The 19,972-nt window shown below is 33.4% G+C and overlaps 2 protein-coding genes across 2 annotated transcripts; one reads left to right on the top strand and one right to left on the bottom strand.

Annotated features, from left to right (window-relative positions):
• Positions 1-8,042: 8,042 nt before the first annotated feature.
• On the top strand, positions 8,043-9,552 carry LOC132738475 (neuronal acetylcholine receptor subunit alpha-3-like). The gene is made up of 2 exons (XM_060725978.1): positions 8,043-8,694; positions 9,491-9,552. The coding sequence occupies exons 1-2, from the start codon at positions 8,043-8,045 to the stop codon at positions 9,550-9,552; spliced, it is 714 nt and encodes a 237-aa protein (XP_060581961.1).
• A 4,463-nt stretch (positions 9,553-14,015) lies between these two features.
• LOC132738476 (m7GpppX diphosphatase-like) lies at positions 14,016-15,674 on the bottom strand (the record flags this gene model as incomplete). The annotated part of the gene is made up of 2 exons (XM_060725979.1): positions 14,016-14,317; positions 15,444-15,674. Coding segments are annotated over 2 exons (468 nt in total), but the record flags the coding sequence as incomplete, so codon positions are not given.
• Positions 15,675-19,972: the final 4,298 nt, after the last annotated feature.

The raw sequence follows: 19,972 nt of genomic DNA, 5'->3' as shown, positions 1-19,972 counted from the left end.
ATTAGTAAGGATTACAAACACGGAATGGAAATTCTCAATTTAGAGTTACAATGTATTTGTTATTATTCAAGCTACATATGTATTACTTCACCGTGGTGCAGAGGTAGCGCGCTCGTTTAGGGTGTGAGAGGCCCAAGGTTCAAATCCTAGTCGAGGCAACTTTTTTTTTGAAGTGTCTTTTTGCGACGGACGCGCCCTCAGGCGGGTTCAGAGCTAAGTCATCTACAAATGGGATTTCGTCGGCTACAATCGCGGAAGGTGTCCTGAACCGATTAACAACCAAAGAAATAGTACATGAATTTGATCCTTTAAAACTCCCATACTTTGTTGGGATATCTTAATATCTTCCATATTTAGCCTTTTCAGTTTCAAATGAAGTTATCCAAGTTAAAATGTGAACGTATATGAATGATAAAAACGTTGTAGTCCCGTGGTATTATTGCGCAATATGCAAATTACTGCCGAAACGATTTACCGCTGTCGAAAAAGTAGGACAGCAAATTATACTATAATAAAGGTGTAAGCTCTGAGTTCCAAGAAATTATTAGTAAGAAATAAATATTTCTACATTATACAAAACATTATTTTTAACAAATCAAAAGTTTTTCGTGACTCTAGAATTACTCGCGCATTAATAAAAGAAGAACTATTTTCGTGACTCATACCGCGGGTTTAGCTGAATATTCAGCAGTTATTAATAAATTAGATACAGTACAATGGTTAGTATAAATATCTATTTTTGAAAATGCATGTGACAAGAGAGTATTTCAACACTTTACCACCATGTAGTCTTTTATGGTAATCTTTATTAAAGGAAGTTATAATATCAGTTCTACTTCCGATTATTGTGGTTTGTTTACATATTTGTTAGGTCACGATATGAGTTAACCATTGCTATTCTAAAAATAGATTCTTCTTCACCTGTGCTGATTTTTGGACAGGCGATTAGGGATGTAATAAACCAGCGGATTACATGCAAAAAGTATAGAAATTCTATACAATTGTAAGAAACAAACAAGTCGAAAATGGAATTTAGTGTGAAATTGAAAAGGACAACTAAACACTTTAGTGCTTAAGTGACATTTAAATTAAAATAAAAACGATGTGCTCTGGCCTCTTGTAAATAAAAAAATATAAAACATACACTATTAATTGCTGATGATTTTAACCAAAAATATTTTTAATGAGACATATCCAAGAGAAATAAAAATACAAATGACATATTGTATTGTCTATATGCCCACTATGATAACACGAAGCAATTTTAAATAGCATCCTCACATGTATAATGTATTATGCTTGAAGTTTATTTGCATGGATCTATTTAAGAAATATTTCGTTGACAGTTTTTTTTTCTTCTATTTACATATCATTTCTTGGAATAAATCGATAAGGACACTGATTTACAAGTTTGACCAGAGTTTTTAGCCATAAATTTCATTCTGTATTTAAATGCTTGAAAGTAGAAAAACTGAATTATATCAGTTTGGGCACGGATTTACATTACATGTTATATAAATCCGTGGTTTGGGACACAAAATATATTGCTCTACAAATCTCGAACTTGTACGGAACAAATTTTCTCTGTTATATATTTTGTGTTTTGTTTTTGTTGTTTTTTCTGCTAAAAAAAGCCTTAATGTCTCTCCAGTTGCATGTCCGTCGCATTCAGTGCTGCAGCACTTTGATTTAAGGATGTAGCCACGATATGCAAGGATAAAGTATGGCTGTCATAAAAAATGAAAATGATTTTTTGATGCAACTCTAGTCATGCAAAATTCCATATGTATCAATCTCAAACTGTTATAGACGCAGTCGCTGCGTAAGATTAATTATAGTATATAAAAATAAACTTATATAGGAAAATACATACAGACAGTCAGTATGATTTAGATTGCAAAGATCAGAAAATACCACAGAAGTTGCAGCCCTTTGATTATATTCTGGCATACCGCTTTTAAGCCCGTCTCACACAAAACACGGTTTGACACACGATTCCCATACGGTATACTCGGTTATACACGGGTTGACTGGTACGAGTTTTGAGCTCCAACCGTGCTTGTGGTTTAGTTGGCACGAATTAGACTCGAATATAGCACGATTATGTACGAATTGAGCACGGATATACTCGGTCAATCAAGGTTTGAACACGATTTGCATACGAATACATACGACTGTTGTACGGTTCCAAGTACGGTCTAGTTCGGTCTGGTACGATAAAACACGACTTTTACTCGATTTACTCGACATTCACAGGGTTTACATAGGGTCCCGCCGACTTTTGTTCGAGTTAGGCTCGAAATATCACACATTTGTGTATGTTTTGATATAAATTAACCCATTTTGATGACTTGGCTTCATGAATTTTCGAAATTTCAACGAAGAACACTTATATATAGATCATTATAATACTGCACGTTTGTAACGTCGCTTTTCATTGGATAATCGTGACGTTTATATATTTTTATATACACGGCTGCTGTCGACTTATAAAGAAATCTCGCTTTATTACTCTAAAAATGATGTTTGCTGTTTTATAAATTCGTTATAAAGATTGTTGACAGGTTATATGGCCTTATATAAACGACTGTTTGCAATATAACCCTCGCCTGGCGGCTCGGGTTATATTTACAAACAGCCGTTAATATAAGGCCATATAACCTGTCAACAATCTTTATAACTAATATTAACATCAATAAATGAATAAAAAGTGAAGCAATGTAAAATGAATGTGTCTTTTTTTGTTGTGTAGCGGTTGCTTGAGGGTCCACCGAGCTGGCATTGGAGTCTGAATCCCTGGGAGACACGGTTATTGCCGGTTGGTCCTCTAGCTTATCAGGGTCAATAAGTTGGAGTGGTCGGTGGGCCTGGATGGCTCTTCTTGTATACCTTCTATGCGTCCAAAACTTCTTCTTTGGATACATTCTAGTGTGATGCAGCAAACACTCTTGGCAGGGTGGCAGCAGGTAGTTGTGTTTTTTGTACAGTTCTTGCTGACGTAGAGGCCGTGTTAGACCGTACGAGGCCGTGTGAGACCCTGTTTACCCGTACTTTACCGTGTCGGCCATGTATGTTTCGTATATGAACCGTATTGGTCGTATGGCGATCGTATGCAACCGTTTGTGCACTCGTTTGAATCGTACCGTGATCTTGTGACATTCGGGTGTTAATCGGGTGTTGGATGTAGGACTTGGGGACGGTCTCGAACGATTCCATACGATTTAAATACGACCTTGATATGGTTGGGCTCACTCGTGGAGTGAACTTCACATACGGCTGTATATACAGTCTCATACGGTCTCACACGGTCTCTTACGGTCTTGAACGGTCGCTTATACGGTCATACACGGACATGGCATCCGTACCAGTTTTTTAAAAGTTTTAAAAATCATACACGGCTTACACGGATACACTCGAATGGCCCGAGTGTAACTCGGATAACGCTACGGTTAGTTCGGTTGTATGTACGGTTTACACGGGTGGTCAACCGTGTAAGCCGTGTGTCCTGTGTGAGATGGGCTTTATCAATGATTACGATTGAGCAATGTTCTTAATATCTACCGTAACGACAATTCAAGTCTGTATAGATATATTGTGTGACGTTTAAGCAGGAATGCCTGTGCAATTAAATGCCTCTGTGACATGTTTAACTGCAATTACTCTTATTGTCAGGGAAAAACTTGTACAATTATGTTCAATCTAGCGGCTGTATTCGCCTGTTAGGGAACATAAACAGTTGATGCGGTATGTCGAGAGTGGAATGAATGTGTCAAAGTGGAAATGCTCGGAGATTTTATCTGTCACTTCAGATGAGAGTACCAGACGTAAAATGTTTCGTTTTTACAATAGTGTTGAAAGATCGTTAAGACACGGTGAATTTTAGGGATATAGAATGTAAATTATAAAATTTTGAAACAAATGTGAGAATCATAGTTCCAAAATAATTACAGTGTTTAAAGCAATCAGATATGGCACCTAAGGTACAAAGTTATAATAATAGACTTAAAATATCACTAGTTGAATTAGGGATGAGAGTTAAAGTAAAAAATAGAGATATATATATATATATATATATATATATATATATATATATATATATATATATATATAATGTCACCCATTTGAATTGCCATAAACACACACACGCACATACACGCGTGCGCACACTAACACGTACACGCACGCACACCCACAGCGTGCCGTGGTAAGATATTATACGCAAACAGGTTAAAGGGGAACAAATCTTCCATAATTGTCAATCCTCATGATACAACAGTTGTCATTCGTACTAATAATCTGACCTTACTTCGATCCGTTGCTAACTATTTTATGTACTGTTTTATCTTTGGTTTAAATAACAATTTAGAATTTATGTTTCATTCCGAACGGTCAAGTTTTAAAGATAGAGTCCTTTGAATCTTTACAGCTTCCTGATGTTGCTGATTCATGTTATTTGCTGTTATTCATGAATGCAAACTGGCACGGATTATCATACATGCTGTAAGGTTCGTCTTATCCCGCACATCATATATACATCATCACATGGTCAAAGTTTCGTTTTGTTTTTATATATACATGCACTGCTGTTAAAGGGTTTTCTTGTGTGTATGTACGTGTGTGTGTGTGTGTGTGTGTGTGTGTGTGCGTGCGTGTGCGCGCGTGTGTGTTGTTTTTTGTGTGTTTTTTGTTCTCCATTTCTTGTTGCCTTTTTTTCAATTCTTTCTATCTATTTCATTCTTTCTCTTTCATTGTTTCCCTTTTCTGCCTTTTTCCTTCATTTCATTGATTTAATGACAAAATTAAACCAGAAATTATGAATTATATCTGTACATATCAAACAGAATGTTCGATGTTTATGTATAATTAGAAGAACTAGAATAATCATTGCTCACGGGACGTCAAATCTAATAATAGCTGCTCGACAATATCACCTATGTGCCATAGAGTTTTTATCAGCTTCACTAAGTTAGTTTATAGAACTGTATATGGAGACCGAGACTCGGCGTAGGCGAGACATGTTGCAATATTCGAAATGTTATCTGGTCATTCAATTTTTCCACGCAGTAAAACGTCGCACAGTGATCGAGAGAAGACAATCCCTTCACTTTTCCTGATTATTAAGTGGATTTGTAATGGACAACATGTGGTTAATTCGACAACGATTCTTCTAAAACTACTACTTCTGCATCCGAAGATTTTTGAAACATACTCTGTTACTTTGAAAGTGCACGTTAATTAAGAAAGATATGGAATGTAATAAAAACACGTGTCCATGCATAGGATAATGCCCGGATGACACCTAGAGGCAACTTCTCGCACCAGTAGGGCCAAAAAATGCAAGTTTACCACATGTGTTCGAGTATGGTATAAGCTAGGCCTGATATAAAGCTGATATATAAACCACTATTTTACTTAATTAACGAGTTGCAAAAGAAATATTTTTTGCTTTGCTCTTGTGCTATCATCATACAAAAGAACAAAACATGAAAATAACCCACTCTTAAATTCCGTGCTTAAAAAATGTCATCGCCAAAAGCATCTATCATTCAAAAGTATAAAATTAAGGCTTATCTATGCTTTACTATCTTCTTGCTGTAAACATATTTTTTATGAGAAACTAACTCATTAAACTTGGTAGTGGTATCGATTTTTAATAAATAAAAGGGACATTTATGATTAATATTAATTTTAACCACTTCTTTTTCTTTCATAAATTTCCCATGGGAACAATATTTGTATCGCGCCATTGCAGACGCTGCTTTGATTTTTCGACTCTCGGCGTTTTGTTAGAAGACCCCACAAAGTAGAGTTTCATCAGATTGATATTATATTTAATTATATTGTCAACAAGATCATTACAATACATCGTCAGAAGGATGATAAGTGTAATAATGATGCCAATATTATCCGGACTGATACCCTTTCGCTCGTCCCCCTCACAGTGCTAAGTTATGGAATATGATTATCTGAACATTGATTTATTGATCTTTCCTAAATTACATTTACTGTTTATCATAATTGTTGAAAACAATATCTTAAATTGACATAGAATGCTCAGTTTTTTTATCAAAATTTTGACTGTTAAAATGATTATTCACCTACAGTTGATATTGGAAAATGTGTATGATAAAAATATAAATCTGCCTAAAATACTAAAATATATATATAGACTATTCCACTGTTTTCATAAACTATACGTTTCAGGTAATAGCTGATGGATATTTACAGAAATTTCTTTGGGTCATGTGAGTTATTAACAATTTATGCGAGGTTAATTATCAATGTTACAGATTTTTATTTCGTTTCTCAAAAGTACCTTTTGATGAACTTTTATAGTTTTAAAATGTTACTGATGCCATATGCGCCATTTACCCAAACCATCTTTTCTTCTGTTGCTTTTTGGCAATTAGTACAGTTATAGTTAATGTATTTAGTATTGAAGTCAAAATAACATTTTGTTTTCATTATGCTGTATTTTAACAAATAATTTAACATTTAGCACTACAATACTTTCTTCAGATAATAAGCATTTATGATTTCATTAAACTATAATTTAATTGTTATAAAACTCATATTTGCTCTTTTTAAAGAAGCAAATATGTATTTGTTTCTTGGGTATAATGTTCCTTAAAGGCAAAATGAAAACTTATTTTGACTCGCCATATACCTTTGAATGGGCATAACTCGGTTTCTTTTATTCCATAAAGATGTTACCGATGTATGAAATTGAAATGCAGACCTTAAACGACAAGAGTGTCTAAAATAAAAACTAAGAAGATTCTATGGTAAACATTCCAAGCCTAGGAGTACTAATATACAATTTAAGCATTTAGAGAAAATTAGATTTACATTTCCCCTTTCTAAATAACGTTTACTAAATTGAAAATTTTGGATGCTCATAGCATGCCATCCTGTGTTAGAAGCAAATATACTTCATGTTTGGTATCTTTGTACGAATATCATTTAAAAGATAACAATAATTTATTTTTATTTCCATTAAATGATCAAATGTCAATTATAAAGCTTTATAAGTAACTTACAATGAATAAAATAACAGGTCCTTTGTTCTTTGTAATTTCATTACTTAGAATATAACGGCTGAAGATTTCATTCAGAAACAATATTTTGCATAGCGACCGTCGTGAATGAGTTATTAAGATCATATTTACCTCCCTCCACCACTGGGGTTCCAGTCCCATCTAGAACTTGGAATATGTTGTAGCCGAGATGTCCATTAGCTCTTCTTAGGTGCCCGCTCGTGTCTGAAGCAATGCAAGCATGGGAAACTAAGGTAAGTCTTTCTCCATTAGAAAAGCTGTAAAGTTGCAACATGACCTACACATTGTTTCTGTGGCAAAAGCAACTAAGTGCAGTGAATAAGCAAAAAGATCTAAGACCAAAATGATGGAGCGTTTCCATTAAATTTATTTGTTGTTTGCGCAATAAATAATTGAGGAGAATCGAACTGTTGACAGACTTTATTGTGACAGCTCTCGAATGGAATAACAGTATCACTTATGTAAATAAAACTGTTTATTCGTACGGGTATGAAGTATTAAAGCGATGCACGACTGAAACAATTTTTGAAGCTGTTAATTGTGAAAATGTTATTCATTTGCTACAATTAATCGCCAATGATTTTTATTTAATATCTGTAGAAAACTAAATGCGATATGATAATAATGAATAATTCATCAACTAAATGGATCAATTATTCATCATTATAAAGTTGGAGAACTGTGTAACGAGTTTAGAATATTTCCTAATGGGCTGAAATAATAATATATAGAAGTGTCTGAGCGTAAATGGAGGCAGTATCTAATCAATGACTTTTTGCGGGGGATATAAAGGCCGCAGAGACCAGTCTGGTATCATATTAGTGCCTCATTCATGTAAATAGCTTCATGTATGGAAACGAAGATATGAACATTCAATGCAATGTGTAACTTTTTAATGAACAGTGATTTAATTGGAATTTCGAATTTAACTATTTGATGTGGATTTATATTTTCTGTACTTAAAGAACACAGCCTTTTAGAAAAATGATTTTGATATTTATGATATATTTCTGTGTGTTGCAAGTCAGTGCACGCGAGAATCATGAACATTCGTTAACTGCTCTAAGGAAGCAGCTTTTCGAGAATTACTACGCTGACGTAAGACCGGTCCTCAACCATTCTCAACCAATAATTGTGACAATTAACCTAACGTTACTGAAGATACAACAAGTGGATGAAAAGCGCCAGTCTTTGAGGACGACAGTAAATCTTCTGCTATCATGGAATGATGAGTTGCTTATTTGGAACAAGTCAGAGCATGAGGGAATATCAAACTTTGTGTTTCCGTATAATAGGAATGTTTGGATACCGGATATAATGGTGTCAAATGCGTTAGACAAACCGGCAGAGTTGGGGTTGAAAGAAGCGTTTATTTCTCTTACACACGCAGGAGAAGTTGTGGTATGGACGCAAGTGAACTTCGATACCTCCTGTGAAATAAGGACTAAAAAGTACCCATTCGATGAACAACACTGCGAGATACTCTTTACAAAGTTCATGAATGAAGATGACAAACTAGAACTTAAAGCAACAGACAATAAAACCAATCTTGAAATGTACATTGAAACAGCCGAATGGCAAATTATTGACAATTACGTCAGATACGAAATTGATGTATATGATACAAATATAGGCCGTTTGAATTATACTGTACTTCATTATCATTTAAAGCTTAGACGCACATGTATGTCATGCATTTTGAATATAATGGTTCCAGTTTTGGTTTTAGCCTGTTTGAACCTGCTAACATTCTTTGTGCCTTGTGAAAGCGGCGAAAAAACAAGTTTTCCTATATCAATTTTTCTAACACTAGCTGTTTTTCTGACCATGATAACGTTGTCTTTGCCAGAATCTATCGACGGCGTATCATATCTAAGCACGTACGTGACATTCCAGCTCATAATAAGCACAATAACCCTCATATCGACAGTGATATCTTTACAGATTCATCACAAAATGAACAATAGGCCTATTCCCAAAATTGGACTCGCGATTTTGAGAGCATTCAAATCCAGAAAGAACTTGTACCCTAGCAGCAAGCACTTAAATGAGGTCAGACTTGATGCAGATGACACCGGAAATGACGTTATTCATCCGATTGAGCGATCAGAAAGCACCGTGTACATGCAAAGAAGGTCTAGCAAAGGTTGGCAAGACGTTGTTGATGCATTTGATATGATGATGTTCACTATTCTACTTATTTGTGAAATTATCACAACAATAACTTTTATTTGTCTAATCCTCAATTAAAATAAATTTATAAACTCAAAAAGAGAAAGAAATAGCTGTGTTGTTATGAAGAATAGGTTTTTCTTCGAATGCCTCAGTTTTCGAAACATAAATACTCGAAACCTATACATGAAATTTATTGCTTTATACAATAACAGTACATTATTACTTGAAAGTAACCAAAGCATGAATGTAACCAACAGGTATACTTGTTAGAGACATTAAAAGTGGTGTTTCTAAGAGTGAAATAACAGTACTTATATGAATTTTATAGTAATCATTTATTTTGGCATTATTTAATGCTGGGAAGCATTACAACAAAATTACATGAAAATTGCAGACTCGGTTTTGAGTCTGTACATTTAAAATAATGAATAAGTGCAACATCCGTCACGTCCCTTAGCACCGGCTTGAGCGGTATTCAAGTTTAAAAACTTAAACGTGCTGGAATCAATGATCCCGAAGGACAAAAATAATATTACAACACTGACGTGAAATACGCAACATTTTTACAACTGCCACACAGCACTTGACACCTGCTGTTGTGAAGTCTATAAAAATGGAAGAAAAGAGATGCCACAGAAAGTGGCTATACATTGTTGTTATTGGCTTTTTATGAGAGTAGACAGTAGGAAAAGTAAAAAAAAATTATTATTATTTATTAAGAAAATTAACCGATAGAGTAGAGTATATGCATTCTTTATCAAACAAATATCTCAATTGTCTGGGTGTATATGTTTTTCAAAATTATGTCTAGTGTGTAAGTGTATGTAAAGATAATTGTTATGTGTATTAATAATTCAATATATAGGCTTCTTGCCTTTAAACGAGTGTCTTGTGTAAACATGTTGAAAATTTTGAAGCAAAAACACTGTCAATATGATCATCCGCTGAGAATCATCTATAAAAATGTATAATTATACATGTATTCATTACTATCATAAATTATTGTGATGAAAAAATTGTTAGCGTTAAATGCTTTGAAAATGTGAAAGATCAGAAATGTTACAGTCAACCAAACAGTGTGAAAAAATATGTCGCTCTATGTGACATATTGCTTATGTTTAGAGTAATGCTCCTTTTTGTCAAATATGTTTTATTAAACTATATGTTAGAAGATTTCGTTAACTTACGTTGTCAAATACTGTTATGGCACCCATTCCCTCCGACATAATCGGTGGAAAGTGTTTTTGTCTGTCTAAATATGTCTGTCTGTCTGTTTGTCTCTATGACTTTGTTGTCGTCGGTGTTGTTGTTGGCACTTTTATTCATTGATTTTGTCTATAAAAATATTTTGGTCAGAACTTTTTTCATAATATATATTAGAATATTTGAAAATAACACCTGTGAGTGAGAGCTATAATTTGACGTATTGCATGATAACCTTGACCCTAACGCATCTTTACCGCCAAAGTCATGTTAAGAACTCAGTACTGGTTTTTGTTTACATGCATGTTTGTGCCTTTGCCTTTTTGTCCTCCTATGTTTAATCTTTCTGGTAACTTGATGACTTGACGATCTTTTTACAGTGTTTGTTTTTAATATAAATATTTATCTTTACCTTTCATCTTTTTAATAATGTATATTTTTCGCTAAAATGTTCTATTTAGTTAGCCATAATTGATATTAATAAAAGTTTAATAAAGTCGCAAATTATATATGACAAGTGTCAGTAAAATTGTGCATACCATAAAAATACACAAACTGAAGTGTAATATTTCACCATTATATATTTTATATAACTCAGTTCAAATGAATAAATGATTTAGTAATTTTGAGTTGTATGTGGCTAATAAAATGTAACATCATGATTACATTTCATGTTTTGTTTAATTATGTGAATTATTATGTATAATATTCCAACTTAGATGATTTTTTATCTGTTATATATAATTTTATCATGTTGATGACGCCGGAACACTAATGCAAAAAGTCTATGACATTAGCTAGTATCTGAAAGCTTTTAAAATTATTTTTGTATCATAGATGAGAGTCCTTTGCCAAGGAAATTTGTATAAAATAAATGCAGCAGTTAATGCAAATTTTTAAAAGGGAATGACCTGTATTAAAATAGCTACGCCGCCTTGTACAAATGGGATTTTAAATGAAAATAAATGTATCGCGTTCCGATCCTCTCTCTCTCTTACCTAATTACATAAATATGCCAAACGACAATGCAAAAAAAGTGGACGGTAGCTTTAATAGGAAAATTATTATATTTTAAAAAATACAGACACATTCCTGAGAAACAAATTGTCGTCTATTAATTAATAAGAATATACATAAAAGGCTTCTGGATTTGTCCTGTTTATTGCCAAACCGAACGGTACGTAATATTACAAAACTACGGAAGTTTATATTTATTTCTAAATGACGATAATATTTTCATTGAATGTTTTGTACAACAAGACTGTATTTCCGCGATATGATAGACCCCATACAAGGCGTGCTGATAACGTTAATTACAAATTCTGAAATTAAAAAAAAGGAATGAGTTATTAATTATTGCTCCTCAGGGTTAGTTCTATTGAATAAACTCAGTATTCATCCATTGTAACTCTAGAATTATGTCATCCGTCAGTGATTTGATAGAAAAGGGAAAATAGCATGATATAAAATAATCATATTACCGTTCAATTTACAATAATTAAATGATTTATGAATGCCTTTTTATATGTGCAGTCACTTGATCGATTCCCCGATGCAACATTGAATCGCTCTGTAGGTTACTAATTAATCATATAAAATTTCTTTTTGCTGGACAACAGAACAAAATCGTACAAATCAACGGATTATCAGTTTTCAATTCATTTTTTGTAAATCTACAGTACAAGGTTGATAAAAAAATGAAATTAAAATACAATAGTCTGTTATCCCAGTTAACAACGTCAGTAAATTAATTATTTATCCTTCTACATGTATATATAAGACATGTATAAAATATGAGACTTAGTTATGTATTCTAATAAGATTTCATGGGCATAATATTAAACATTTGCTTGATTCCTAAGGTTTTAATTATGTGTGGCTATTTCAAGGAGTTAGAAACAAAAGCTTGTTAATAGATGTTCTTGAATAAATATTGTATGATAATGGTTTATAACTTTGGATCGCTCAATTAGACAACTCGACAAGAGCCAGGACATAAAGACTATTGTCATGTCTCAGATATCAGCCATATTTACACACTGTTAATATAACGAAATTAAGAAAAGTTTTAACAAGACTGAGTGTGTCATCATATTATCTATTAGTAGAAGCAGGAAGATGGCATAAGCCACATAGAATATTATTTGACCAAAGAAAATGTGGATTTAGTAACACTCTGAAGGATGAATTCTATTTCTTATTTGAATGTCCTCTGTACCATGTTTTAAGACAAATACAAATGAAAAATATTTTTAGAGGTGATCGAATGTAATAAAATTTAGAAAATTATATGAATCTGAAAATTTAGCGATATTTTTTTCAAAAGTTTTAATAAAAAGAGACAATGCTCTGTATCAACGATGTATCCTTGTCCTTTCACTGCATCCTATACAGTATATATGAGATCTATTATAATTATGAATATGAATTGATTTTGTAACCGGCCCATTTCATTTATATCATCCTTATGTCATGGCATTGATATTATGTAAATTCCGAATGTACTATTACTGTATACTGATGAGCATACTGCCTTTGTATGAATAAAGTTTATCATATCATATGTTATTCATTGGGGAGGAAACAACAACGGTGTATCTATAAACACGTTCAATAATAAAAATAAAAACATGCATTCTAAGCGATTAAGGAGTTATTTAGTAACTGAATTATGCCAACGAATATAACGTCTGAGGACATGAAATAAAAATTCGCATAGATAATTTAAAAACCAAATCCTTACAATGACTTATTTCTATTGTCAACACGTTCCAGTAAAAGTTAAGAGAATGAATAAGGTCAAATGTCAAAATTCGTACCATCTAATAACCATTATGTTCAGATCCAGAGGGATTGCATGTATTGTAAGATTGGACCAATAAGTGTGTGTAAAATTACAGAACAATCGCTAGAATAATCTTTTTTATTTTGCAAAATGATCTTAAATTGAAAAGCGATAAATTTTCGAATGACCCTAAGAATCACACAAAAACGATTTTCAATTATATTCAAGGTACAGTAGAGAAAATAAGAATCCCTAAAGAAAGCCCAAAACGACAAAATTAAGATTATTGCAGGCTCGGTTTTATTGAGTCTGTTCATGGACGGTTATTGTAAAGTGCAAACTACAGCCCACGCCCCTAGCACCGGCTTAAGCAGAATTCAACATTTTAACATGAAATGGTACAATTTGGAATTTTGAAACATCCGCAGATGTGTTCATATGGCGGTTATCATGGAACCTTCAATGTGACACGTAAAGGCAAGTCTTAATACTCACTTGCATATTTTCCGATTTGGTTCACCAGTTGACCTATGTAAAAATATAATATTTTATATCCTTAAGATAAACATGTGAATAACCTCCTTATTTTCATCATATTAAGAAGCCCATCTTCTGAAGTTGGTGGCATCTATTAAAGAACATGGAAAACGCCAAAGGAAACATAAAGGAAATAATGTTGTCAATAAATTCCAGCCGAATACTTTGCTTTTTATTTTATTTTATATGGTCGTGTATTGGTTGGAAACAATCGAGAAACAGTCAAAATATGAATAATATGCCGTATCTGAAAATTTAAACGTTGAGAATGGAAGACGCAGGTGACGAATTTCTCTGCAAAGTAACCAGCTATTTTGTATATTTAGTACATATCATGATCAGTATTGACAAAGGTTATGCTTTTCTTCTTGTAGTAGTCTCCCATCAGCTTTATGTTATCGATGACGTCAGTGAGCAGGTGCGCCGAATCAGGCGTAAATAGCGGATCTTCTAGCTCTACGTGTTTGAAGATTACATGAAAATGATAGTATGGTGGCTGATACAGGACAAACATATTAAGCTTACTTGGAGATATTCCAAATCTATCCATTACGACTGTCTGAAAGTAGAAAGAAATTTACATATACCATATTAGTCATACGTTGTGGCAAATATTCTTCTTTGCAAATTATAATATAGGTTTAATATACAAATGCACAAGACCTTTGACATTCAAGCTCATAACTTCATAACTGAATGTCATATTCTTTCTCATCATTATTGTTCATTTAATTCCTTTGAGTTGCAGGCTAGATAAAAGTATCTCGGTTATATTTTAGATATCTATTTGTCAGTATTGAACAGTGCAGATGCAGTTAATGTGTACAGCGTGCTTCTGTTTGCATTATATTATTAAATGTTTTGTATATAGACATGTCTAGACAATCAAAAGTCGTCGGCTGTAACTGAAATATTAGTCGCGGTTCTTTGTTTTCAATGCCATAAAAACGAAATGAATATTAAATGGTACCGTCCGATTATCAAGAATTACAGCATAAACAAACAGTGAAAGAGTTATGCTGTTTTATTGCATAATTTGCTTCTTGTCAGTGTTAAATATTTAAACACATTCAACAATTTAATGAGATTAACAACATGTGAATGCTTTAATACTCATTACCCTGTTATTTGTACCATGAAAATTCCACAATCAAACCATATAAAGTATAATAAAGTGTTCAATGAAACTTGAAACTTCAAGCAGCATTGTTATGTTTGTATAGTTTTATTAATGAGATATTTAAATAAAGTTCATGTTCAACAGGAATCCATAAAACATTTTGGTCGGTCCAACAATCAAGGCAGATAATAAGTCATTACATTTTGTTAAATTTCCATAAGCCTGAATTTGTAATGGAATATTAAATAGTGTTTTAACATCATTGTTATTTATTTCACTAGTAAAATAATCGCTTTCTGCTATCTCAACTTATTTTTAAGGAAAGATATGCTAGACGCTTGAAGGGATCTAAAATTTTAATTGTTGATAAACCATGTGAACATAAAGTACGTAAAGTTACCTGAGTTTTTCACAAGATTTTCATTCATGGTGAGAATACATTTGCCTACCCTTTACACAAGATGAGACACTACCTGCTTTTTTTAAAAGATGATCATACTTACTGAAACTCAAATAACCTGAAATTTTCACAAAATATTCATAGAAAGGGTGAAAGTGAAATTACCTGTCCTTTCCCTAAGATATTCATAAGAAGTGGAAGAGATGATGTGTCAAGGTCTCTAAGAGATTTAATTCCTAGTTTACGAGCTATTACCACCAAGTACAAGTCACTATTGTCTGCCTTTCTGATATTGTATACTTGGTTCAGACTGAAGCCTGTTTCTAGATCAGCGTCTTCAAAAATTACTACATCGAGTGTTTTGTTTTTGTCGAACGATGCATTTACATTCTGAAAAAGGAAATGAAATTATTCATTTATAAAGGGAAGTAAACGAGTTTCTACGGGTTTTAAAGAAAAAGAAACCAGGCTTATACGAAAAGGAAAATGAAGCTTATATACCACAAAAAGAAAGGTATTATCTAAGGAAAACCAAGAGCATGTAAACTCATTTACATGTAACATTTGTGTACTTTTAATTAACACTAAGGAGATTCATGTTTATTTGGAACACAAAAAGAACAAGGGTGCCATAGTCACATAATACGCCCGTTTACGAAAGCTTTAGATGGAGATGGGGGCATTATGGATAAGTGTTATCTAGCAAGCAAGTTTTTATTCTTGGCACTGTGTTGTTAAATGAACCTTAAAACAAATCAGTAGGGAAGATATGCACAGGATGTGTGACCTTGACCTTGGTTGCAGGGACCTGAATTTTATGCACGGCACTCAGCCTCACAATGATGAACATTTGTTCCAAATTATATTGAAATCCCTCTATGCATTTAGAAGTTTTGCTCCAGACAAGCGTTTTTCTATGAGCTCTAACTGTGACCTTCACCTTTGACCTAGAGACTTGGTTTATGTGCAGGGCACTACGTCTCATGGTGGTGAACAATTCTATAAAGTAACATTAAAATTCCTCCATGCATGTAGAAAATATGCTCCGGACAACATCTGGATATTTAATCATCTCCAGTGACCTTGACCTTGCAAATATTAACCTATATTAAATGTGTCATACCTGTAGTCATGATAGTTACCTTTTGTGCTACAATCCATCAATAAATGATGACTAAATGGTCCCTATACACATCTTCAAATTTTTATCTGAACTTTGACCTCTATGTGTAACATTGACTTTGGTCGCAGGGATCTGAATTTTGCGTGCGACACTCAGCCTCACAATGGTGAAAATTTGTGCCAAGTTATATTGAAATCCCCCTATGAATGTAGAAGTTTTGCTCCGGACAAGCGTTTTTCAATGAGCTCTAAGTGTGACTTTGACCTGGAGACCTGGATCATGCATGGAGCAATACATATCATGGTGGTGAACATTTCCATAAAGTATTATAAAAAATCTTCCATACATGTAGGAGATATGCTCCAGACAAAATCTGGATATTTCACCATCTTTAGTGACCTTGACCTTGCATATATTGACCTAAAGTACATGTGTCACAGCCGTAGTCATGATAATGACCATTTGTGTTACAATCCCTCAATAAATGATTAAATCGTCCCTATACACATCTTCATATTTTTATCTAAACTTTGACCTCTATGTGTGACCTTGACCTTGGCCGCAAGGACCTGAATCTTGCGCGCGACACTCCACCTCACAATGGTGAACATTTGTGCCAAGTAATATTGAAATCCCTCTATACATGTGGAAGTTTTGCTCCGGACAAGCATTTTTCAATGAGCTCCAAGTGTGACCTTGACCTTTGACCTAGAGACCTGGTTCATGTGCGCGACACTGCTCCTCATAGTGGTGAACATTTCTATGAAGTTTCATGAAAATCCCTCCATACATGCAGGAGAGCTGAACTGATATTTACTTGAAAATTAAAATATAATTAAATTTCTATGAGAAAGTATTTACATTTGATAAGGTAATTACTGTATTATCTTTATGAACAAATACCAAGTCTACAGAACACCATAGTTATCACAGTTAAGAATCTTGACCAATGAATGAAACATGTGTAAATAAATGTTACATTCTTTAGAACATACTCAAGTCCAAGAAAGAGGATTATTTTATGCCCTTTGATTAAATTCTATTTTTAGAATTGAAAGTGAAAGTAGATCAAGGGAAGTAATTGTGTAAGTCATTTATGAACAAAGTAATAACTTTGTTGTCCCCCTTTGATTAAATTCTATTTACAAAATCTGGATATTTCATCATCTTTAGTGACCTTGACCTTGTATATATTGACCTAAATTATATGTATCACAGCCATAGTCTTGATAATGACCATTTGTGTTACAATCCCTCAATAAATGATGACTAAATGGTCCATATACACATCTTCATATTTTTATCTGAACTTTGACCTCTATGTGTGACCTTGACCTTGGCCGCAAGGACCTGAATCTTGCACGCGACACTCCGCCTCACAATGGTGAACATTTGTGCCAAGTAATATTGAAATCCCTCTATACATGTGGAAGTTTTGCTCCGGACAAGCATTTTTCAATGAGCTCTAAGTGTGACCTTGACCTTTGACCTAGAGACCTGGTTCATGTGCGAGACAATGCTCCTCATAGTGGTGAACATTTCTATAAAGTTTCATTAAAATCCCTCCATACATGTAGGAGATATGCTCCGGACAAAATTGGACGCCGCTGTCCGCCCGCCCGCCCGCCAGGGGCGTTCCCATAATACGTCCCGTTTTTCAAACGGGCGTATAAAAACGAGTTTATATGAAGCACAAATAAGATAACAAATAAGGAAAAAATCTAGTTTTTATTAGAAAATCCTCGACAAATAGCTATATAAGAGCAGACCTATAGTCTACTGGTAACGCACTAGAATGGAAGTCTAGGGATCGCAGATTTTATCCCACACACTACCAGTAACAATGTTAAATGTCTTTTGAACCTTAGGTCACATGTATCTGTCACATGCGCTTAACCGGGCATTAAAAGATACCACAATAAAAAAAGAAAATGAGAAAAAGAATAATAAAAGTGCAGCTTTAGAGGACAGGGGTCGTTGATGATACGGGAAACAAAACTGCGACAGTAAATAAACGCAAAGAAAGAACAATAAGATAGGAAACATGATTCCAGAACAGTAAACCTGTATGATTAATTTATCACTCGTTTCAATGTAGGGCAAAGTTAACGCAGTATACTCTGCCGGGGATTCCCTTATTATTGTGGAGGCTATGCCTCCCCAATGTTAATACCATTTGTCAAATCTTACTGCCGCGGTAATCAGGTCAAAAAATAGTACCTTGATTTTTTAAACTGACTCATCACTCATCACGGACATTAACAATTATGAATTATTAAATATGAAAATGTTTTCATTCTTTAACTTCATATCTGCAATTTTTAAAGATAATAATTCTCTGAAACAATTGTTTATTATTTACAAAATCACTACTCCGTGACGTCATACTGCCGCGGTAATCAGGTTTAGGCATACGGACGTTGGTCATAAATAGTTCTGGTGTGAAAACCCTTCTATATAATAACTTTATCAGTATTTTTTAACAAAAAGCATAAATGAAAATTAATAAGTATATGCTTTAATTTGGTGGCAAATATTCTTTATAATTTTTTATAACAATTTTCCTATTACTACGCAACGACCAACTGTTTACGACGGGTCATTAACTAGAACGTTACAACACCGTATTCTCAATATCATGCATGTTCTTTTGTTGTTATAAACGATTAATATTCCTTAATATTTTTGTAAAGACAAATGATTGTAAACTGTCGTTTACATCGTGCTTGCGTGATAACAAAGGAAAACTAACTTATTAGTACACCCTAGGAGGTTGTACTCGGAAAACGCTCATAAACCGCTATATCATATAGCTGTTAGTAAATACTTTGCATACATTTAACTAAAAATTATCTGATGGTGATGAACATATAGTTTTAAAACATTATATTCTTGAACCATTATCGCCGAAAAATCTATTTAACTATACACCCGTAAGGACCCTCCGACAAAATTTCAGCACACGATTTAATTTTACATTAGCAAAATAAAAAAGCAATATTTATATTTTCATCTTACATTATTCATTAATCAAAGTTTTTAACATAAAAGTATCTTGTAAAAATATGTCTGGCAATTGACAGATCCCTACTCTGATCTTTTATTTGTATAGGAATAAATTTAAACATGTGCTCTTTTGTTTAGGAATATTTTGTAGTGAAAGTCTTAATATACCCACTAATCTCAAAATTAGAATAAGACAGGTCAGGGATTTATACAACCAGTTGTTAAGTTAACTACGCTCATTTTAATCCCAATAGAAACATTCAAATATTTGGGGTAAAAAACATGACCAAAGTACCTAGTAGTTGTACCGGTGGTGATCCCATTAAACTGATTATAGATTCGAATTGATTAGAAAACACAAATAGAAACATGTGTTTCCGTACAACAAAAATCGGAAGTAAAGTGAACAGATAAATGACAGAAATATGTGGTCAAATATGTTTTAACAAGGTAATAATTTTTTCAGAGAAAGACGCAAAGATCAGTCTTCAATGAAATGAATGACCCCGTATTGTGTAATTAGAAAGTTTATTCAATTCTAGGGCAACGCATCATAATTTGATAG

This window comes from Ruditapes philippinarum, unplaced genomic scaffold, assembly GCF_026571515.1.
Source record: "Ruditapes philippinarum isolate M1 unplaced genomic scaffold, ASM2657151v2 ctg1583_1_1_1_1, whole genome shotgun sequence".
Classification (NCBI taxonomy): Eukaryota; Metazoa; Mollusca; class Bivalvia; order Venerida; family Veneridae; genus Ruditapes; species Ruditapes philippinarum.
Note: the sequence above shows the minus strand (reverse complement) of the source record. Positions and strands in the feature narration are given on the sequence as shown.

Coding starts and splice junctions, on each gene's coding strand:
- LOC132738475 (XM_060725978.1), top strand. CDS start 8,043: ATGATTTTGATATTTATGATATATTTCTGTGTGTTGCAAGTCAGTGCA. Junction 8,695..9,490: donor ATATGATACAAATATAGGCC/GTTTGAATTATA, acceptor TGTAACCAACAG/GTATACTTGTTAGAGACATT.